General features: G+C 43.2%; 1 protein-coding gene across 15 annotated transcripts in view; it reads right to left on the bottom strand.

Annotated features, from left to right (window-relative positions):
- LOC110490786 (collagen alpha-1(VII) chain-like) overlaps window positions 1–22781 on the bottom strand; it is a 112376-nt gene that overhangs the window by 63145 nt on the left and 26450 nt on the right. For all 15 annotated transcript variants that reach the window (XR_016490125.1, XM_090213622.1, XM_090213625.1 and 12 more), the window contains exons 10-27: window positions 21881–22036; window positions 21134–21250; window positions 19492–19638; window positions 19143–19262; window positions 17477–17635; window positions 17118–17231; window positions 16803–16952; window positions 15007–15144; window positions 13847–13993; window positions 13289–13408; window positions 9647–9793; window positions 8788–9078; window positions 8180–8319; window positions 5014–5137; window positions 2015–2158; window positions 1337–1524; window positions 900–977; window positions 36–53 (exon numbers count right to left, since the gene is read on the bottom strand). Coding sequence is in view for 14 of the 15 variants with exons in the window: in XM_090213622.1 (XP_090069748.1) it covers window positions 36–53; window positions 900–977; window positions 1337–1524; window positions 2015–2158; window positions 5014–5137; window positions 8180–8319; window positions 8788–9078; window positions 9647–9793; window positions 13289–13408; window positions 13847–13993; window positions 15007–15144; window positions 16803–16952; window positions 17118–17231; window positions 17477–17635; window positions 19143–19262; window positions 19492–19638; window positions 21134–21250; window positions 21881–22036 (2498 nt within the window). In the remaining variant the exon portion in view is untranslated. The remainder of the gene's footprint in view (window positions 1–35; window positions 54–899; window positions 978–1336; window positions 1525–2014; window positions 2159–5013; window positions 5138–8179; window positions 8320–8787; window positions 9079–9646; window positions 9794–13288; window positions 13409–13846; window positions 13994–15006; window positions 15145–16802; window positions 16953–17117; window positions 17232–17476; window positions 17636–19142; window positions 19263–19491; window positions 19639–21133; window positions 21251–21880; window positions 22037–22781) is intronic.

The raw sequence follows: 22781 nt of genomic DNA, 5'->3' as shown, positions 1-22781 counted from the left end.
CCAAGTTAGAAGTAACTAAATATAACTGTACTCACCTTTTCACCTTTCTGCCCCTTTGAAAGTAAATCAGAAAGGATAAAGAGATTAATCTATTAATCAAATAAAGGTCAGTCCATGTTTCCAAAAGACAGTGGGTCAAAGGTCAGCTAAAGAAGGAGCCCAGTGGGCAATGATGTTATTACAAGAGCTGGTCGGAATGACGTCATTACCAGAACTGGTCGGAATGACGTCATTACCAGAACTGGTCGGAATGACGTCATTACCAGAGCTGGTCAGAATGACGTCATTACAAGAACTGGTCGGAATGACGTCATTACAAGAACTGGTCGGAATGATGTCATTACAAGAACGGGTCGGAATGACGGCATTGCCAGAACTGGTCGGAATAACAGCATTGCCAGAACTGGTCGGAATGACGTCATTGCCAAAACTGGTCGGAATGACGGCATTGCCAGAACTGTTTGGAATGACGGCATTGCCAAAACTGGTCGGAATGACGGCATTGCCAGAACTGTTTGGAATGACGGCATTGCCAGAACTGGTCGGAATGACGGCATTGCCAGAACTGTTTGGAATGACGGCATTGCCAGAACTGTTTGGAATGACGGCATTGCCAAAACTGGTCGGAATGACGGCATTGCCAAAACTGGTCGGAATAACGTCATTGCCAGAACTGGTCGGAATGACGGCATTAGCAGAACTGGTTGCTGGGAGGGAACAAACCATATATGTAGAATGTATTTCTATGCTGCTATATGCTGACACAAATAGTGAAATAGGCAATGATGAGGATGGTGATGATGATAATAGTAATGTTTATGATAACAGTAATGATGATGATGATAATAGTAATGTTGATGATAACAGTAATGATGATGATGACTAAGAGAAGGACGTACCTTGCACTGTAAGGAGCAGGGGCCCTGGGGTTTGGTCAGCTCATCAGGGTCATCAGTTGGAGTGTCCAGCTGGGCAGACTAATAAAAGTGGTCAAACACATTGATATTGACCTTATTATATGACCTTGAATCAGAGGCTATAGGTCATTATTATTTAAATCCTAATTTCTACCTCTAGAACATTCTAATTCCAGCTGGAGGGCGAGAGCAGCCCACTCCAACACACAGCTGAGTTTCACATCTCTGTCATAATTAGCTGCTTGCCAGCATTCCACACTTCATACTTAACTGTGATCCCAGCTAAGGAGACATATTGAGCAAACGTTATCAGCAAGCTAGAATGTTTTAAAACAAGCACGTTGTTCCAAAAAGTCCAGATGAAGTACCTTTCATTTCAAATGATATATTAGTTTAATTCAGACGTGTGTATTCTGTACCTCGTCGTGTTGTCTGAACTCAGAGAGCAGCGCCTCGCTGCAGATGTTGCTGATGAACTCTCTCTCTATGGAAGAGAAGTCATCAAAGTCCCTGGCGTAGAAGATGTTCTGGTAGCTGGCTGGATATGCTATCTTCTTCAGCTCGTCCATGTCTGCATTGGCCACCCCGATGGCCAGCACACTCACACCTGAGAGTGGAGTCAATATCAGAGAAGAATGTGAAAATACATGATATAATGTTATACAAAGCAATATTCAGCAATATGCAAAGTCAAGGACCAGTTACTGGATATCACTACATGTATCAAAGACAGGTGAGATAATCCTGTGTAGATTCATCTGTGTTAAAGAGATGTTTTCAGGACCTTGCGTGTCAGTAGCAACGGCTCCTAATCAACAAGAACAAAATGGCTACAATCCTTAGATGTCCCAAGACATTGACCACGGTTTTGACTAGATGGTATACAGCTACAAACGGAAGTTACTTTTCGTAGCAGGTTAGGAGAATTAACGTAGCAGGTTAGGATAATTCGGTTAAGGTTAGGAAAAGGGTTAGGGTTAGATAAAATGCACTCCTAGCCTGCTTTGAAAAGTCACTTATGTTCGTATCTGTTTACCATCTAGCCACAACCTTTGACCCCTAGTATGTAGAGTATGACCACTGATATCTTAACTGACCATAAGCCTGTGCGATCCTGGAGGGTTGCTCCACATCGTCCACGGCCCGGCCATCTGTCAGCAACACCAAGACATGAGGCACCTCCTGCCTCATCCCCAGAGACTCCTGGAACAGCTCCTTCAGAACGTAGCTCATCCCCTTCCCTATGGAACAACAATACATTCACTGGCAATATCACTATCAATATGTACACACACACCAGTGGAGGCTTCTCACAGGAAGAAAGAGAGGACCAACCTTTTTAATAGTGAAACATTATTAAATATAAAACATCATTTTTAGATGAAACTATACTAAATATATTCACGTCACCAAATAATGTATTAAAACACACTGTTTTGCAATGAAGATCTACAGTAGCCTCAACAGCACTCTGTAGGGTAGCACAACGGTGTAGCCGGAAGACAGCTAGCTTCTGTCCTCCTCTGCGTACATTGACTTCAATACAAAACCTAGGAGGTTCATGCTTCTCACCCCCTTCCATAGATTTACACAGGAATTATGACAACTTCCGGAGAATGTCCTCCAACCTATCAGAGCTCTTGCAGCATGAACTGACATGTTGTCCACCCAATCAACGACTCAGAGAATGAATCTAGTACTGAAAGCATAAGCTAGAGCTAGCTAGCACTGCAGTGCAGTGGAGTGCATACAATATGGTGAGTTAGTTGACTCAAAGAGAGAGACAGACAATAGCTGAACAGTTTTTAACAAATTAATCCAAAATTAAGGAGAAGTGAGAGAGCAAGAGAGAGTGAGAGAGAGAGAGCTAGCTTTATTTCATAGTATATATTTTTTCACTTTCACTTGGATAGCATTGAATGCAACAAGCTAGTCAAACACCCGGCTCAAACAGAGAGGAAGGGATGGGGAGGTAGCTGACTATGGCTATCCAGCACTGGAACTCTTCCAAGTCAAGTTAAGCTTTTGGTTTTATAAATGTATTGCCACCGGGGCCCGCCAGTGTAACTGCTAAACTGCTTGCTGCTGACTGTACACTGTACTGTATGATTGTAGCATGTTTACTAATGCATTAGTTTTAGTAGCTTTGTTGACTATGATGTGGCAATGTGTCACGGTTTTCTGTATGAGAAGGAGAGTCGGACCAAAATGCGGCGTGTGGATTGCGATCCATGTTTAATAAACAAACGTAAAACACGAATCGATACAAACACTACAAAACAAAGAACGTAATGAACGTAACGAAAACCGAAACAGCCCTATCTGGTGAACAACACAGAGACAGGAACAACGACACATAGGACAATCACCCACGACAAACTCAAAGAATATGGCTGCCTAAATATGGTTCCCAATCAGAGACAACGATAAACACCTGCCTCTGATTGAGAACCACTTCAGACAGCCATAGACTTAACTAGAACACCCCACTAGCTACAATCCCCATACATACACACCACATACAAAAACCCATGCCACACCCTGGCCTGACCAAATAAATAAAGATAAACACAAAATACTTCGACCAGGGCGTGACACAATGATATAGTCTGTATGGCTTGGAAATGTTTTTTCACCTGGTCATAGATAGTCCACAAGTGAAGGGAAAAGGTACGTAGAGAGCACGTAGATAGATGTGAGAAGGAATTATATGTACAACGAGCAGTTTGTATGTGGCTGCTATGAAAGAGAACTGTGTTTGCGTGTGATCAGGGGTGTATTCATTGTGCGGATTCTGTTAAACACTTCTTAAAACAAAAGCAAATGAAACAAAAATGGGATAAACATAACTGAATTTGTCCAATAGAAACTCTATTTTGCAACTGTTGGACTAATGATTACACTGTAGATCAGCTAGATGCAGGCAAGAGTGTGCAAGGCGGTATTGAATGTGTCACTGTCTGTCTGTGTGTCACTGTCTGTCACCTCAAATCTTTCTCTCGACCTGTGTGCAGCCTCATGATGGGTACAGGGAAAATTTGACTATCATGTAGTAGCCTAAACCTATCGATGTTACATTGAGTTGGGTGAATGGAATATGAATGACAGTCATCCAACATGCTGTAATAGACCATGTTCGTAAAAAATATATATTTTAATTTATTTAACTAGGCAAGTCAGTTAAGAACAAATTCTTATTTTCAATGATGGCCTAGGAACAATGGGTTAACTGCCTGTTCAGCTCGGGGGTTTGAACTTGCAATCTTCCGGTTACTAGTCCAACGCTCTAACCACTAGGCTACCCTGCCGCCCCTAAATGATCATCCTCCCTCATCTTAAAAGGCACTGACCGCCACTGACACACACACACAGACTTGGTCGCAGGTACAATATAGAGAATCAATGTGTATTGAAAGTGAATAGGCATGGAAGGTGTGTCACAATTTCAAAATGCAAACACAACTGGAGACAGCTTGTCATTTTTGGAGACGGGCGTTTGACAGACAGGGCTACGGTAGCTAGCAAAAGAGGGTAAAAACGGTTGCTATCCAGCAGAAAACAACATCAGCTGGCTAGCTAAATACCTTGGCTAACGGTGGGGCGAAACCAGCACCGGACTACCGCATTTGGGCCCTGGGGCACCAACCTCCATAAAGCTATGAGAACATGCTGGAGTTTTAAAGACATTTCTACACTTTTTGCCATGAGAGAAAAATGACTGTTTTATAGCTCATCTCATGCTATTGTTCACTTTTTGCCATGAGGTTAAGAGAACATTTAGCAGTTTAAAGCTCATTTCCTGCAATTAGACACATTTTGCTATCATATGTTATCTGGGGGGCACCCGACCTCCAGGGATACATGCCCTGTGTGCCTATTAGGTAATCCAGCCCTGGGCGAAACAGTTCACTATTTAACAGTTAATTAGTTATGCAAATACAAAGCTGTCTCCAAAAGGCAAGGCAAGTTTACTTTTGGACGTTTGTGAGGTCTCCACTTTCAAAGCTTATAGACATCTAACATTTTTCTAGGCAGACAGAATGTCTGTATGCGTGTACGTGTGTGTGTGTATGTGTCCATGTGTGTATGTGTGTACCTGTTTTGGTGTTGCCTCCTCCATAGTGTACTCCTCTCAGAGCCTTTAGGACAGAGTTCCTGTTCTTGTAATCATTCAGTTTGAACTCTATCCTTGGTTCATCACTGTAGTGCACAACTGCTATCTGAGGGGAGAGATGGGACAGTCAGTGGCAATTACCTACAGTACCAGTCAAAAGTTTGGACACACCTACCCATTCAAGGTTTTTTACATTTTTTAACTATTTTCTACTTTGTAGAATAATCAAAACTATGAAATAACACATATGGAATCATGTAGTAACCAAAACAGTGTTAAACAAATCAAAATATATTTTATATTTGAGATGTTTCAAAGCAGCCACCCTTTGCCTTGATGACAGCTTTGCACACTCTTGGCAATTTCTCAACCAGCTTCACAAGGAATGCTTTTACAACAGTCTTGAAGGAGTTCCCACATATGCTGAGCACTTGTTGTCTGCTTTTCCTTCACTCTGAAGTCCAACTCATCCCAAACCATCTCAACTGGGTTGAGGTTGGGTGATTGTGGAGGCCAAGTCATCTGATGCAGCACTCCATCACTCTACACAGCCTGGAGGTGTGTTTTGGGTAATTTTCCTGTTAAGAAACCAATGATAGTCCGACTAAGCGCAAACCAGATGGGATGGTGTATGGCTGCAGAATGCTGTGGTAGCCATGCTGGTTAAGTGTGCCTTGAAATCTAAATAAACCACTGACAGTGTCAACAGCATAGCACCATCACACCTCCACCTCCATGCTTCACAGTGGGAATCACACATCCGTTCACCTACTCTGCATCTCACAAAGACATGGCGGTTGGAAACCAAAATCTCAAATTTGGACTCATCAGACCAAAGGACAGATTTCCACCAGTCTAATGTCCAATGCTTGTGTTTCTAGGCCCAAGCAAGTCTCTTCTTATTTTAGTGTCCTTTAGTAGTGGTTTCTTTGCAGCAATTTGACCATGAAGGCCTGATTCACACAGTCTCCTGTGAACAGTTGATGTTGAGATGTGTCTGTTACTTAAACTTTGTAAAGCATTTATTTGGGCTGCAATCTGAGATCCAGTTAACTCTAATGAACTTATCCTCTGCAACAGAGGGAACTCTGGGTCTTCCTTTCCAGTGGCGGTCCTCATGAGAGCCAGTTTCATCATAGCGCTTGATGGTTTTTGCGACTGTACTTGAAGAAACTTTCAAAGTTCTCGAAATGTCCGGTATTGACTGACCTTCATGTCTTAAAGTAATGATGGACTGTCATTTCTCTTTGCTTATTTGAGCTGTTCTTGCCATAATATGGACTTGGTATTTTACCAAATATGGCTATCTTCTGTATACCACCCGTACCTTGTCACAACACAACTGATTGGCTCAAACACTCTAAGAAGGAAAGAAATTCCACAAATGTACTTTTAACAAGGCACACTTGTTAATTGAAATGCATTACAGGTGACTACCTCATGAAGCTGGTTGAGAGAATTCCAAGACTGTGCAAAGCTGTCATCAAAGCAAAACGTTACTACTTTGAAGAATCTCAAATATGAAATATATTTTGTTTAACACTTGGTTGGTTACTACATGATTCCATATGTGTTATTTCATAGTTTTGATGTCTTCACTATTATTACATCATGTAGAAAATAGTAAAACTAAAGAAAAACCCTTGAAGGAGTAAGTGAGTCAAAACGTTTGACTGGTACTGTACATTCAATAACAAGGCCATCTTATCATAACATGTATCATTCCCCTTCATATTGCCTATATAGAAAATACAGTTTTAATGAAATTCAGCAAGAGGCAATAACAGAATGCTGTTTCCACAGATACATTAGGGTACATACTTTGGGCGAACTGAAAAAGGAAGATGATTGCAAATTTCCTGTGCTTTTAGGTTTCAGATTTTAACATATTGAATCTAAACGTTGTCACAAAGTTTGCAACAACAATTCAGACCTTAGACCCTAAAAGAACCAGCCAGGGTGAGGGTGACCAGGACCTTAACCCCTAAAAGAACAAGCCAAGGTGAGGGTGACCAGGACCTTAACCCCTAAAAGAACAAGCCAAGGTGAGAGTGACCAGAACCTTAACCCCTAAAAGAACAAGCCAAGGTGAGGGTGACCAGGACCTTAACCCCTAAAAGAACAAGCCAAGGTGAGGGTGACCAGGACCTTAACCCCTAAAAGAACAAGCCAAGGTAAGGGTGACCAGGACCTTAACCACTAAAAGAACAAGCCAAGATGTGGGTGACCAGGACCTTAACCCCTAAAAGAACAAGCCAAGATGTGGGTGACCAGGACCAACTAGTTAAGAAGAAACCAGACTCTCTATGATGGAGCTCAGAAGTATACACAGTCCATACACTTCCGGTACAGTCAACCAGGTACACTTCAGGTACAGTCAACCAGGTACACTTCCGGTACAGTCAACCAGGTACACTTCAGGTACAGTCAACCAGGTACACTTCAGGTACAGTCAACCAGGTACACTTCAGGTACAGTCAACCAGGTACACTTCCGGTACAGTCAACCAGGTACACTTCAGGTACAGTCAACCAGGTAGACTTCAGGTACAGTCGACCAGGTACACTTCAGGTACAGTCAACCAGGTACACTTCAGGTACAGTCAACCAGGTACACTTCAGGTACAGTCAACCAGGTACACTTCAGGTACAGTCGACCAGGTACACTTCAGGTACAGTCAACCAGGTACACTTCAGGAAGAGTCAACCAGGTACACTTCAGGTACAGTCAACCAGGTACACTTTAGGAACAGTCAACCAGGTACACTTCAGGTACAGTCAACCAGGTACACTTCAGGTACAGTCAACCAGGTACACTTCAGGGACAGTCAACCAGGTACACTTCAGGTACAGTCAACCAGGTACACTTCAGGTACAGTCGACCAGGTACAGTCAACCAGGTACACTTCAGGTACAGTCAACCAGGTACACTTCAGGAACAGTCAACCAGGTACACTTTAGGTACAGTCGATCAGGTACAGTCAACCAGGTACACTTCAGGTACAGTCAACCAGGTACACTTCACCCTTACATTGCTATGTTTTTTTAAGTCTATTGTGTGTGATGTGTTAACATACTGTACATCATGCCTGTTAATCGTAAAATGAACAGTAAAGCTTTTGACATATTGAAGGTGTGTGACCTCTGACCTGTGTGCCCTGAGGACCAATCACAGGGAAATAGGTGACAACCCGGAACAGGAAGTCCTTGAGCTTGGCAAAGTTATTGGATCCGATGCTCCATGACTCATCCACCAGGAACACTATGTCTGCCTTCACCCTGCCACACACTGCAACACACACACACGCACATGGATGCACGCATGCACACACAGGAACGAGCGTGCAGGTGCGCACACACACACACACACACACAGGTAATGGTGACAGTGATATTGGTTGTTAGCAGACATTATTATCATCAGACAGAACATTGCTAAAGGAACATCTTCAGTCTTAAGAAGCAGTCTCTAAATCAGGTAAGTGCTGTTATTCTTCAGTCTTAAGAAGCAGTCTCTAATGGAGGTAAGTGCTGTTATTCTTCAGTCTTAAGAAGCAGTCTCTAATGGAGGTAAGTGCTGTTATTCTGAGGGTTTTAAGAGGCAGTCTCTAATGGAGGTAAGTGCTGTTATTCTTCAGTCTTAAGAAGCAGTCTCTAATGGAGTTAAGTGCTGTTATTCTGAGGGGCTGTCAGTTTGCTCTGATTGTAATGCCTAACAGCTATTCATCTATATAGGTACTATAAATACGTCTGTTACCTGGCCCTGGTCCAACAGTTGTCTCTGTATTCAAAACCAATACGTTTCTGGTATTGGTGGTAAGATGGCCAACGCTGGTGGTGGCTGCAGCTGTTTTGACAACGGTGGTGCTTGGGGGTTTCTTGGCAGTGCTGGAGGTGGTTTTGGAGGGGGCTTTGGTGACGGTGGAGCGGGTGTGGGCTTTGGTGGTTTTGGCTGCGTTGGGGTGGGAGGCGGTGAGGGTGTGAGGGAGGAGAGGGGAAGGCGTGACAGGTGAAGACTGGACAGGCACCAGAGGACGGTCCTTGGCCACTGAAAGGAAATAGACAGTGTTTCAGATTTATATGCAGTAGTGTTGTGCTTGGACACATTTCACATGATATACTGTCTACATTATGATTTATGACATTTTTATGGTCACATACATGGATAGATGCAGTGTATTGTGTTGTTCTACAGGGTCAGCCATATTAGTACGGCGCCCCTGGAGCCAGTTAAGTGCCTTGCTCAAGGGCACAGACAGATTTTTCCTCTTGTCAGCTCAATTATTCGAACCCGCAACCTTTCGGTTACTGGCCCAACACTCTAACCGCTAGCCTGTCCTGCACCTACTCTACACCACAGTAATTACTTAGTAATAACTTATGTCATGACCTAGTAAGTACATGAACCAGCATTGGGTTTCCTGTATGATAGACGGCTTCCTGTGAAGTGTATAACAATGTAATGGACAGCTCTCAAAACGTTGCATTTCTTACAGCTTAGGATAACAGCACTCAACAATTGTTTTTGTTGTTGTCGTTTTTGAACTTTTGAGTGAGCACGTTGTTTATTGTGCCAGTGAGCTGGAGCCATAACGTGAAGAGGTGTTAAGCTTTACCTATCCTGTGGTTGATAGAGGTGATGGGTCCCTCCACCTCTCCATACAGAGGTCTGATGGTGAAGATGTAGGTCCTGCCATACAGCAGATCATTCAGCTTAAACATGGTGGCAGAAGGGCCAAGCTTCTCCTTTTTGGTGTCCAACTCTGAAGAGAGAAAGTGTACCCATATGTGGTAAAAAATAAATAAAATCTATTTAACCTTTATCCAGGTAAGTCATTGTGAACAAATTGTCCTCTGGTTGGTCAAAGAGGTTGTAAATAGTGACAAACACAAAACAATTGTCATCACTGTAAAAACACATAACACAGCCCAATTCCAAGGGTAACTCAGGTTTCCCCATCACAATAACAGTCTGGAACAATTGACAATTTACAGGACAAAATCACCATTTACATCTTGAATTCACCCCTATTTCACCCCTAATTCACCCCTATTTATTGTGCCTACATAATGAGTTCTATTAACTATGGCCTCCAAACCCTTCACACTTAAAAACTGGGGAAGATGAAACCTAGAATAGTTGATAAAATCGCCAGGAAGTAGTCTTCTCATGTGACAGACCGAACAATTTGGTTCTGGGTGCCGAGATGAACAAAAAGTGATCGGAACATGAAAGACAAACCCCAACATTCCATTTATACGTTAGGCAGTTTATTGAAGGAAATGACTTGGATAAGAGAGAGGGGCGCTGTCTAAATATACCCCCCACCCCCACTGCCATGCTCACACAAAGTCATTAACACGTACTGATGTCACTAACATACCTCTAACATAGGCCCCATTCCAATTGTATGACTGGCAGCTGACAGCCATGTGGTGGAGCCTTGGGTTTACCTACCCAGTCATGTCTAGTCAGTGACTACTTCAACAATGGGAAATGGGAGGGCCTCAGAAACTGAAGGCATTTTTAAGAAAGATCTTAAGTTAAGAAACACCTTTTTTGCCGTGCTTTTACTTAGTATAATATCAATAAAATAAAAGCACCCTATCTATTTTATTTATTCAAATGCGTCCACAGTTGTTTTACTATTTTTATTTGCCACATTTTGAAACCAGTGTTTTTCTCTTTCTCTCCTTTTATAACTGTGTTTGTTTAAGCATTTTGAATTGCATCCTCTGTAAGTAATGTGCTGTACTATTAGATTGATTGAGGAAGAAAGCATTACTAAGCATTTTGAATTGCATCCTCTGTAAGTAATGTGCTGTACTATTAGATAGATTGAGGAAGAAAGCATTACTAAGCATTTTGAATTGCATCCTCTGTAAGTAATGTGCTGTACTATTAGATAGATTGAGGAAGAAAGCATTACTAAGCATTTTGAGTTGCATCCTCTGTAAGTAATGTGCTGTACTATTAGATAGATTGAGGAAGAAAGCATTACTAAGCATTTTGAATTGCATCCTCTATAAGTAATGTGCTGTACTATTAGATTGATTGAGGAAGAAAGCATTACTAAGCATTTTGAATTGCATCCTCTGTAAGTAATGTGCTGTACTATTAGATAGATTGAGGAAGAAAGCATTACTAAGCATTTTGAATTGCATCCTCTGTAAGTAATGTGCTGTACTATTAGATAGATTGAGGAAGAAAGCATTACTAAGCATTTTGAATTGCATCCTCTGTAAGTAATGTGCTGTACTATTAGATAGATTGAGGAAGAAAGCATTACTAAGCATTTTGAATTGCATCCTCTAAGTAATGTGCTGTACTATTAGATTGATTGAGGAAGAAAGCATTACTAAGCATTTTGAATTGCATCCTCTGTAAGTAATGTGCTGTACTATTAGATTGATTGAGGAAGAAAGCATTACTAAGCATTTTGAATTGCATCCTCTAAGTAATGTGCTGTACTATTAGATTGATTGAGGAAGAAAGCATTACTAAGCATTTTGAATTGCATCCTCTGTAAGTAATGTGCTGTACTATTAGATTGATTGAGGAAGAAAGCACTACTAAGCATTTTGAATTGCATCCTCTATAAGTAATGTGCTGTACTATTAGATTGATTGAGGAAGAAAGCATTACTAAGCATTTTGAATTGCATCCTCTATAAGTAATGTGCTGTACTATTAGATAGATTGAGGAAGAAAGCATTACTAAGCATTTTGAATTGCATCCTCTATAAGTAATGTGCTGTACTATTAGATTGATTGAGGAAGAAAGCATTACTAAGCATTTTGAATTGCATCCTCTGTAAGTAATGTGCTGTACTATTAGATAGATTGAGGAAGAAAGCATTACTAAGCATTTTGAATTGCATCCTCTGTAAGTAATGTGCTGTACTATTAGATAGATTGAGGAAGAAAGCATTACTAAGCATTTTGAATTGCATCCTCTGTAAGTAATGTGCTGTACTATTAGATACATTGAGGAAGAAAGCATTACTAAGCATTTTGAATTGCATCCTCTAAGTAATGTGCTGTACTATTAGATAGATTGAGGAAGAAAGCATTACTAAGCATTTTGAATTGCATCCTCTGTAAGTAATGTGCTGCACTATTAGATAGATTGAGGAAGAAAGCATTACTAAGCATTTTGAATTGCATCCTCTGTAAGTAATGTGCTGTACTATTAGATAGATTGAGGAAGAAAGCATTACTAAGCATTTTGAATTGCATCCTCTGTAAGTAATGTGCTGTACTATTAGATAGATTGAGGAAGAAAGCATTACTAAGCATTTTGAGTTGCATCCTCTGTAAGTAATGTGCTGTACTATTAGATAGATTGAGGAAGAAAGCATTACTAAGCATTTTGAATTGCATCCTCTGTAAGTAATGTGCTGTACTATTAGATAGATTGAGGAAGAAAGCATTACTAAGCATTTTGAATTGCATCCTCTGTAAGTAATGTGCTGTACTATTAGATAGATTGAGGAAGAAAGCATTACTAAGCATTTTGAATTGCATCCTCTGTAAGTAATGTGCTGTACTATTAGATAGATTGAGGAAGAAAGCATTACTAAGCATTTTGAATTGCATCCTCTGTAAGTAATGTGCTGTACTATTAGATTGATTGAGGAAGAAAGCATTACTAAGCATTTTGAATTGCATCCTCTGTAAGTAATGTGCTGTACTATTAGATAGATTGAGGAAGAAAGCATTACTAAGCATTTTGAATTGCATCCTCTGTAAGTAATGTGCTGTACTATTAGATTGATTGAGGAAGAAAGCATTTTTTTATTATTTATTTATTTTTATTTATTTTTTACCCCTTTTCTCCCCAATTTCGTGGTATCCAATTGTTGTAGTAGCTACTATCTTGTCTCATCGCTACAACTCCCATACGGGCTCGGGAGAGATACTAAGGATTTTGAATGAGGCCATAGCCTGACGTGATCATCTGTGCTTGTGTCACAGCCTGATGTGATCATCTGTGCTGGTGTCACAGCCTGACGTGATCATCTGTGCTGGTGTCACAGCCTGACGTGATCATCTGTGCTGGTGTCACAGCCTGATGTGATTGGCTGTGCTGGTGTCACAGCCTGACATGACCATCTGTGCTGGTGTCACAGCCTGATGTGATCATCTGTGCTGGTGTCACAGCCTGATGTGATCATCTGTGCTGGTGTCACAGCCTGATGTGATTGGCTGTGCTGGTGTCACAGCCTGATGTGATTGGCTGTGCTTTGACCTCTGACCTGAGATGTGCCTCCAGGAGAGCAGGTACCCAGAAGCCCCGGCAACTCTGATCCAGTTGAGGGAAGTACTGCTGTCTGTGGTGTTCAGCTCTGCAAAGCCGTTCACTTTAGGCAGGTCCACTGGAACACAATCAACACATAATTTCAGTGTTTGAGAAAGACTGTGCAGACTCACTGATCTACAAATCACTTTGCATCCCAAATAACTACTCATTATCTGATCAAGATTATCGGTTCTGCGCCTGGCCTTGCTCAAACTGATCCCCTCAACCACATGGAATAACTTTAAGATACCATACTGCTACTTTTTGGGCTAGGTGGTGGTGCTAGGTGGTGGTGCTAGGTGGTGGAGCTAGGTGGTGGAGCTAGGTGGTGGAGCTAGGTGGTGGAGCTAGGTGGTGGAGCTAGGTGGGGGTGCTAGGTGGTGGTGCTAGGTGGTAGTGCTAGGTGGTGGTGCTAGGTGAGTAGAGACGTGTGACAGGTCTACATTTGAGTCATTTAGCAGTCACTCTTATCCAGAGGAATATCTGAGAAGTGTCGCCATAGTTCAGTACTCACAGGTGCGTGCAGTGACCAGGAACGGGCTCCCTTCTCGGCCCCCCACCATAGATGCCACCTGGATCTTATAGGCCGAGCTCTCCTGTAACTTAGGGATCGTGAAGGAGGTCGTGGAGGAAGAGACTAGCTGGGACTTCTCATCGCCACCTAGAGGCAGAGAGGTCAACATGCATGGGATATATATATATATATAGGTCAGGACAGCAGGATAGCCTACAGCTATTTCACAACAATCTTTCCTTTATGCCTCACAGCCTCTCTCCTCACCTTGAAGAACTTAGGTCTGTGGGGAGGGACCATGACCTCTAATACAAGAGGGAATGTGAGGGGATACAAGGAAGCATGAAAGACGAATTGAGATAGAGCCTAAATTTTTATTTCACCTTTATTTAACCAAGTAGGCTAGTTGAGAACAAGTTCTCACTTACAACTGCGACCTGGCCAAGATAAAGCAAAGCAGTGCGACACAAACAACAACACAGAGTTACACATGGAATAAACAAACATACAGTCAATAACACAATATAAAACGTCTACATACAGTGTGTGCAAATGAGGTCGGATAAGGGAGGTAAGGCAATAAATAGGCCATGGTGGCGAAGTAATTACAATATAGCAATTAAACATTGGAATGATAGATGTGCAGAAGATGAATGTGCAAGTAGAGATACTGGGGTGCAAAGGAGCAAAAATAAATAAATAAATAATAGTATAGGGGGTGAGGTAGTTGGATGGGCTATTTACAGATTGGCTATGTACAGGTGCAGTAATCTGTGAGCTTATCTGACAGCTGGTGCTTAAAGTTAGTAGGGGAGATATAAGTCTCCAGCTTCAGTGATGTTTGCAGTTCGTTCCAGTCATTGGCAGCAGAGAACTGGAAAGTAAGGCGACCAAAGGAGGAATTGGCTTTGGTGAGATATACCTGCTGGAGCGCGTGCTACAGGTGGGTGCTGCTAAGGTGACCAGTGAGCTGAGATAAGGCGGGGCTTTACCTTGCAAAGACTTATAGATGACCTGGAGCCAGTGGGTTTGGTGACGAATATGAGGGCCAGCCAACGAGAGCATACAGATCGCAATGGTGGGTAGTATATGGAGTTTTGGTGGTGTGTGTTTGTGTGTCAATGTCTGTGTGTCCATACATGCATGTGTGTGTTCCTCACCATGGAAAGGGCTCCAGGAGATCTTGTAGCCAGTGACCCCAGGTGTTCTCTTCCAGGTCAGTATGAAGGAGTTGATTCCGACATCCACCACCTTCACCTCCTTGACCGCCTGGATCAGCTCTGACTCTGTCACCGACGCTGACGGAACCACATCAACAATAGATGTTTGGTTCATTTAAGATAAACAATACGTGTGGTGAGCTTTCTGCCACAAAATGGCTGCCGCTACATGGATGCTACACATCGGTGGTGAATGAGGCGAGTTTCTGCCTTTCAATGTTGACCGCTTTGAGCATACCTTGAATACATATACAATCAATTATCTTTATAAATGTTGTGACAATGTTCCTCATTCAACAACACAACAGTCTGGATGGACTTATTCAATGTAAAGGAAGTACTTTCTGTTCAGAGTTTCTAACAGTAGAAACAAACTCAGATAGAATTATTATATGATAACAACCATGGCAGTGACACACACACACACACACACACACACACACACACACACAGCCTCAAGTGTCAACAAAGGGAACCTAGGTTAAAATAGTAAGCTCAAAGTATATGACCCGTCAATCAAACAAGGGCACCACCAGTCTACAAGGGTACAAGGGGCGTAACGTTCCACATCTCCCTACTTGATTACAATATCAGGACTTCATCCACAGGGCTGTGGGTTTATGTAAATGGCCAGTGACTCAGAGTTACACTCCATATTTTCCATTTAATGTATTTCCAAAAGTTCAATCAGTAAGGCTGGTCTGAATGGATCATCACTTTTCAATGACGTCTTTACTCGATTGAAATAACAGTGGTCTGTCTCGTTCAAATCACACATCTTAGAATGACAATAGTGGTGGAAATACAGCGGAGGACTGTGAGGGCTTCCTATGCACAAGTGTGATTACATTACCCACAGCAACGTCAACCACTGTTTCCATGCGTTTCCATGCACAAGTGTGATTACATTACCCACAGCAACGTCAACCACTGTTTCCATGTGTTTCCATGCACAAGTGTGATTACATTACCCACAGCAACGTCAACCACTGCTTACATGTGTTTCCATGCACAAGTGTGATTACATTACCCACAGCAACGTCAACCACTGTTTCCATGTGTTTCCTTGCACAAGTGTGATTACATTACCCACAGCAACGTCAACCACTGTTTCCATGTGTTTCCATGCACAAGTGTGATTACATTACCCACAGCAACGTCAACCACTGCTTACATGTGTTTCCATGCACAAGTGTGATTACATTACCCACAGCAACGTCAACCACTGTTTCCATGTGTTTCCATGCACAAGTGTGATTACATTACCCACAGCAACGTCAACCACTGTTTCCATGTGTTTCCATGCACAAGTGTGATTACATTACCCACAGCAACGTCAACCACTGTTTACATGTGTTTCTTGCACAAGTGTGATTACATTACCCACAGCAACGTCAACCACTGTTTACATGTGTTTCCTTGCACAAGTGTGATTACATTACCCACAGCAACGTCAACCACTGTTTACATGTGTTTCCTTGCATATGCGTTTGGATTCCCAGTATCTTAAATGAGTTGTTTGTATACAGCACCTACCAAGCACACTGCTGTGACTGCAGATTCCACTGACGTCATAGGGGCAAATCCTAGCAACCCCTTGAGTCGAAAATTCACTCAGTCTCCCAATGACATTAATGTATGAATAAGTGAAAATGTCCAATACCCACCATCACCACTGTGGGAGAAAAAAAATCATGCACAAGTTTGGATTTACCCCATACTCTCTCTCCAGGTACCTGTGAGCTGTGAGAGGGAGATTTCTGGCCCCTCTGTGTTGCCGTAGACAGCGTGGATGCTAACTATGTAGACTGTCTCTGGGTTGAGGCCCTCAATGCGGTGGAACAGAACGCTGCGGTCCAAATACTGGGACTGGGGAGTGTTGCCATCTGTGTAACACAGCCAATTAAAAGACTCAGGCACACACAAACATTTACACACACACACACACGTGTACACACACACACACGTGTACACACTCACAGGCTACATTAATCTTTGAAATTGAGATAAGGTTATATTTAGGATTTGGATCAAGAAGCCCACTACGGTACCGATGTTCCAGGTGAGTTTGTACTCGGTCGACCCCACGACGGGACTCCACTCCACGTCGATGGAGGAACTGGTGTAGGAAGTCACGTGGAAGTTAGACACATATCCCAAAGGGGCTAGTGGAGAGAGAAGAGGGGATACAAGGCAACATGACGAAGACGCAGGGAGTCAGGAAGCAGGTGCAGTCGGTGAGTTTAATCAGAACGAACATAGAGAGAATACAAAAACAGGAGCGTCTGAACATGAAAACACAAAACAATACTGCATGATGGGTGATACGACCGCGTGCCAGATAAAGGGGAAGTCGTCAGGGTAGTGATGAAAATACACTTCACTAGGAAAGAGGACACGTTGGACTCACAGGTGCGGAAGGTAGCTGAGACGCCGGGACCCACCAGCGATCCAAACAGGACGTAAAGAGACAGGACATACTCTGTGTCATGGACCACGTTCTTCAGAAGGTGCTCTGTGGTGGAGCCGTTCAGAGCCAGCTGCCTAGGACGGTCCCGACCCACAAACTCTGGAAGAATAACACACACATAACAATGGAGTAGGGGGAGGATTAGGGCCTCTGATCTAAGGTCAGTTCAGTGTTTTGCCCATAATGACAATCACCTGCTATTGGAGGCCAACTCCTTTGGACCAATGGAGTGTTCACTTGAGTTTATTTTACCTTTATTTAACTAGGCAAGTCAGTTAAGAACAAATTCTTATTTTCAATGACGGCCTAGGAACATGACGGCCCTGTTCAGGGGCAGAACGACAGATTTGTACCTTGCCAGCTAGGGGATTTGAACTTGCAAGTAACCTTCCGGTTACTAGTCCAAGGCTCTAACCACTAGGCTACCCTGCCGCAGTTGTGTCTGATGATTTGCAAAATTGCTCACTATGTAGCTTAAATTAAATTAGTTAATTAGCAATTAGGTCTCTATTCGTACTCAACTTAATGAATCCCTTAATGAATACTCAACTTAATGACGTTCCATTCAATTTGTCCCTTTCATATTGCTTTACAGCTCATTACAGGCAAATCAAATCATCGAAAGCAAGTAATTCTACAGACATTGGGATTGTTTGATGATACCTTTCGTTTCCAAGCGTAGCTCTGTTGATATTAAAAGCATCCCGAGTTTAAAAAAAAAGTCAACCAGTCGTGAGGGCAATGAGAAGAGGATACATGAACAAAAACCAACCTAAACCCCAAAATAACTCCCATCATCGTCTCCACATGAAAGGACAAGGCACCCTACTCTCCCTCCTCCATCTTTTCATCTGGCTTGATCAATCCCTTTTCTCACACACACACCTTTATTCACACATTCCCCCCTTTCCTGTCATCCCCATATGAACATCATCAGAAGCCCGTCCCCTCATTAAAACAACCCCCGTATCCCTCCATCTCTCCTTTTATTTTCCTGTTTTCTGAGGGGGTGGCCATGATGCCAGCTTGTCACATGGAAATGACGCTGGTACTACCGAGTGACATGGTGGGGAGCCCAGTCCTGGCATTTCAAAGGATCCGTGTCGTGTCCCCACAGGGACGCTCAGAAGGGTGACATCAAATACACCCCCCACCTTCTTTTTATCCATAAGCCCGCTGCAGAATCTTCCTCCAATCATGTTCTAGTGATGCTGGTTTTGATAGACACGGTGAGACAGAGGGATGGTAGGTAGGTACACAGAGTTGGGGAGACTCTGAACATCGTCAGAGATACATCACGAAAGAATTACAAGAGGAAGAGAAGCCCAAAGGGAGGACAGGAGGACAGAGTACGATAGAAAGAGAGGGAGAGAAGGGGGTGGGGGGGAGAAAGAGAGAGATAGAGGCCCTGTCAAGAAAGAACCTCTAGCCCCTAGCTCCGTACACACTTCTGGAGATCTGAGAGGATTGGACAGGGATAAGCAATATGTTAAAACATTCCACCTAGCCTATCAAATCAAATCCCCTCAGATCTCCACAATTGTCTAGGGGGTAGGGGGGTTGTTTTTGGGCAGGGCGAGTGCATTGTGTAGAGGTGAGAGGTCACCTGGAGTGGGCCCCCAGGCTAGTCTGTAGCCGGTGGCCCCAGGGACAGAGTTCCAGGAGACCATGGCACTGTTGGTGCTCACTGCCGATGCCTTCAGAGTCTGGACTGCACTGCTCTCCACTGGCACAGGGAGACGGGAGAGAGAGGGGAGAGAATTGAACTATCATTATGGATAGAATGTTAGTCATTGTACAGCTGCATGATGAAGGGAGATGGCCTCGGCCGGCACACTGCTCTGGCACAGGGCTGTGGTAGAAAGAACTGTATTATGGGTGTCATTTAGGACGCAACCATAATGTTCAGAAGTTGACTCATCCTGTACATAGCCCCAGTTTCCATGGTAACTCACGTGTCTTGGCTGGGGTAGAGATGACAGGGCCCTCGATGTCCACAAAGATGGGGTTGATGGTGATGGCGTACTCAGTGCCTGGGTGGAGGCCCTGGATCATGTAGAAGTTAAAGGTCTCCCCCAGGTTCACGTTCTCTCTATGGCCCTCTGGAGGTAAAGGAGGGGAGGGGGGTTGGTTATCTGTGATCGTGCCTTCGTAAAGTATTCAGACCACTAGAATTTTTCTAAATGTTGTTACGTTACAGCCTTATTCTAAAATGTATTAAATGGCAAAAATTCCTCAGCAATCTACACACAATACCCCATAACGACAGTGAAATAAATGTGGTTGAAATTTATTAAAAGTATAAAACAGAAATACCTTATTTACATACGTATTCAGACCCTTTGCAATGAGACTCGAAGTTGAGCTCAGGTGCATCCTGTTTCCATTGATCGTCCTTGAGATGTTTCTACAACTTAATTGGAGTCCACCCGGGGTAAATTCAATTGATTGGACATGATTTGGAAAGGCACACAACTGTCTATAAAAGGTCCCTCAGTTGACAGTGCATATCAGAGCAAACACAAAGCCATGAGGTCGAATGAATTGTCTGTAGAGCTCCGAGACAGGATTGTGTCAAGGCACAGATCTGGGGAAGGGTAACAACATTTTTCTGCTGCATTGAAGGTCCCCAAGACCACAGTGCCCGCATTCTTAAATGGAAGAAGTTTGGAACCACCAAGACTCTTCCTAGAACTGGCCGCCATGCCAAACTGAGAAATCGGGAGAGAAGGGCCTTGGCCAGGGAGGTGACCAAGAAGAACCCGATGGTCAACTCTGACAGAGCTCTAGAGATGACAGAACCTTCCAGAAGGACAATCATATCTGCAGCACTCCACCAAATCAGGCCTTTATGGTAGAGTGGCCAGATGGTAGCCACTCCTCGGTAAAAGGCACATGAAACCCCACTTGTAGTTTGCCAAAAGGCACCTAAAGACTCTCAGACCATGAGAAACAAGATTCTCTGGTCTGATGAAACCAAGATTGAACTCTTTGGCCTGAATGCCAAGCATGATGTTTGGAGGAAACCTGACACCATCCCTACGGTAAAGCATGGTGGTGGCAGCATCATGCTGTGGGGATGAACAGAGAAAAGTACAGAGAGATCCTTGATGAAAACCTGCTCCAGAGCGCTCAGGACCTCAGACTGGTGCAAAGGATCACCTTCCAACAGGACAACAACCCTAAGCACACAGCCAAGACAATGTAGGAATGGCTTCGGGACAAGTCTCTGAATGTCCTTGAGTGGGAGGAAGTCCCCAAATACAGGTGTGCCAAGCTTGTAGCGTCATACCCAAGAAGACTCGAGGCTGTAGTTGCTGCCAAAGGTGCTTCAACAAAGTACTGAGTAAAGGGTCTGAATACTTATGTAAATGTGAACCTGTTTTTGCTCTGTCATTATGGGGTATTGTGTGTAGATTGATGAGAATAAGGCTGTCATGTAACAAAATGTGGAAAAAGTAAAGGGGTCTGAATACTTTCCGAAGTACTCTGTATGCAGGCTGTATGTTGTATGGTGATTTCACAGACACTGTGTCTGAGTGGTCAATGTGTCTTCTGGGTGATCTTGGTAACACACTGCTAATAGGGTCCCAGTACCTGAGGAGGACCAGGTGATGCGATACCCCGTGGCTCCCTTCACTGAGCCCCAGCGGGCCTGGACGGTGTCTGTGGTGGCGTTTTGGACCAGGAGCTGCTGCACTGGCACCAGTTTCACTGCAGAATAGATATAGACACACACACACACACACACACACACAGTCTCAGTTAGGGGAGGAACACTAATGAATACCTTTTCTTTAATATTTACATACATTTTACCAATGTAATTTGATGGAGAACAGACAAACTGCATCACCCACAGATGGTGAAATACATGACCACAGCCTGGAAATCTGATCAACATGTTGGGAGAAGCTACACTGCCACTTAGTGGACAATCATAGAAAAACAACTTATTACAGTCAGAAAGGTGTGAAATCGGGCGTTAAGCTTCTATTGAAATATATATTTCATAACCAATTGACTTCGATTGTATTGTCATGATCACTTTCAAAGGCAATGGAAGCATCCTGATTTTCCACCATTTTCTAGAAGTGTTCCACAACTTGTAAACTCCCACTCATTGATTTCAAAGCATAGGATTGGTTTTAGGCAGGTAGACTAGCAGTGTCGGGCCAGTAACCTAAAGGTCACTGGTTTCGCATCCCAGAAATCTGTTTGTGTCCTTGAGCAAGGCACTTAACCCTAATAGCTCCTGTAAGTCTCTCTGGATAAGAGCGTCTGCTAAATGACTCAAATTTAAAATTCTAGTTGTTGGTCGACACATTCAGCAGGGTCACTTACGTGTTTTGGCGACGATCGAGACAGGTTGGCTGGGGCCCTGGGGGTAGATAGCAAAGATACTGACGGTGTACTTCTTATCCTCCTCCAAGCTGTCAATCACATGGGAGGAGGTGTCGCCGCGCAGCACCTGCTCATAGGTCAGTCCTGGCCGGTCGGCTGCATGGGGTCAGGACACAATTCATCTTTCATGGACAGACTACTTAAACATAAAACAAATGATGCTGGATTTTATTTCTGGGTTTACAGAGTTTAAGACAAAATAGGTATCCCTGTTACATTCTGTACCAGGAGTGATGAACTTCTGTACCAGGAGAGATAACTACCTTCAATAAAGACAAATATAAATTCTGTACCGGGTACTACATTTGTTATAACACCACAAGAGAATGGGAGCCATGATGTCAAGTAAAGGGATTATGACAAAATATGTCTCCCTGTCTAATTCTGTAGCTGTCGCAGTGTCAAAGTTGTTTTGACACCGCAAGAGACGGGGTCATCAGAGGCCTGATATCTAGTGGAGGAAAAGTGAAGAGGTAATCAGAGGCATGATATCTAGTAGAGGAAAGGTGAAGGGGTAATCAAAGGCATGATATCTAGTGGAGGAACAGTGAAGAGGTAATCAGAGGCATGATATCTAGTAGAGGAAAAGTGAAGGGGTAATCAGAGGCATGATATCTAGTAGAGGAAAAGTGAAGAGGTAATCAGAGGCATGATATCTAGTAGAGGAAAAGTGAAGGGGTAATCAGAGGCATGATATCTAGTAGAGGAAAAGTGAAGGGGTAATCAGAGGCATGATATCTAGTGGAGGAAAAGTGAAGGGGTAATCAGAGGCAAGATATCTAGTGGAGGAAAAGTGAAGGGGTAATCAGAGGCATGATATCTAGTAGAGGAAAAGTGAAGG

Source organism: Oncorhynchus mykiss, chromosome 21 (assembly GCF_057628025.1).
Source record: "Oncorhynchus mykiss isolate SJ-2025 chromosome 21, ASM5762802v1, whole genome shotgun sequence".
Taxonomy (NCBI): Eukaryota; Metazoa; Chordata; class Actinopteri; order Salmoniformes; family Salmonidae; genus Oncorhynchus; species Oncorhynchus mykiss.
This window is presented reverse-complemented; position numbering and strand designations above follow the sequence as displayed.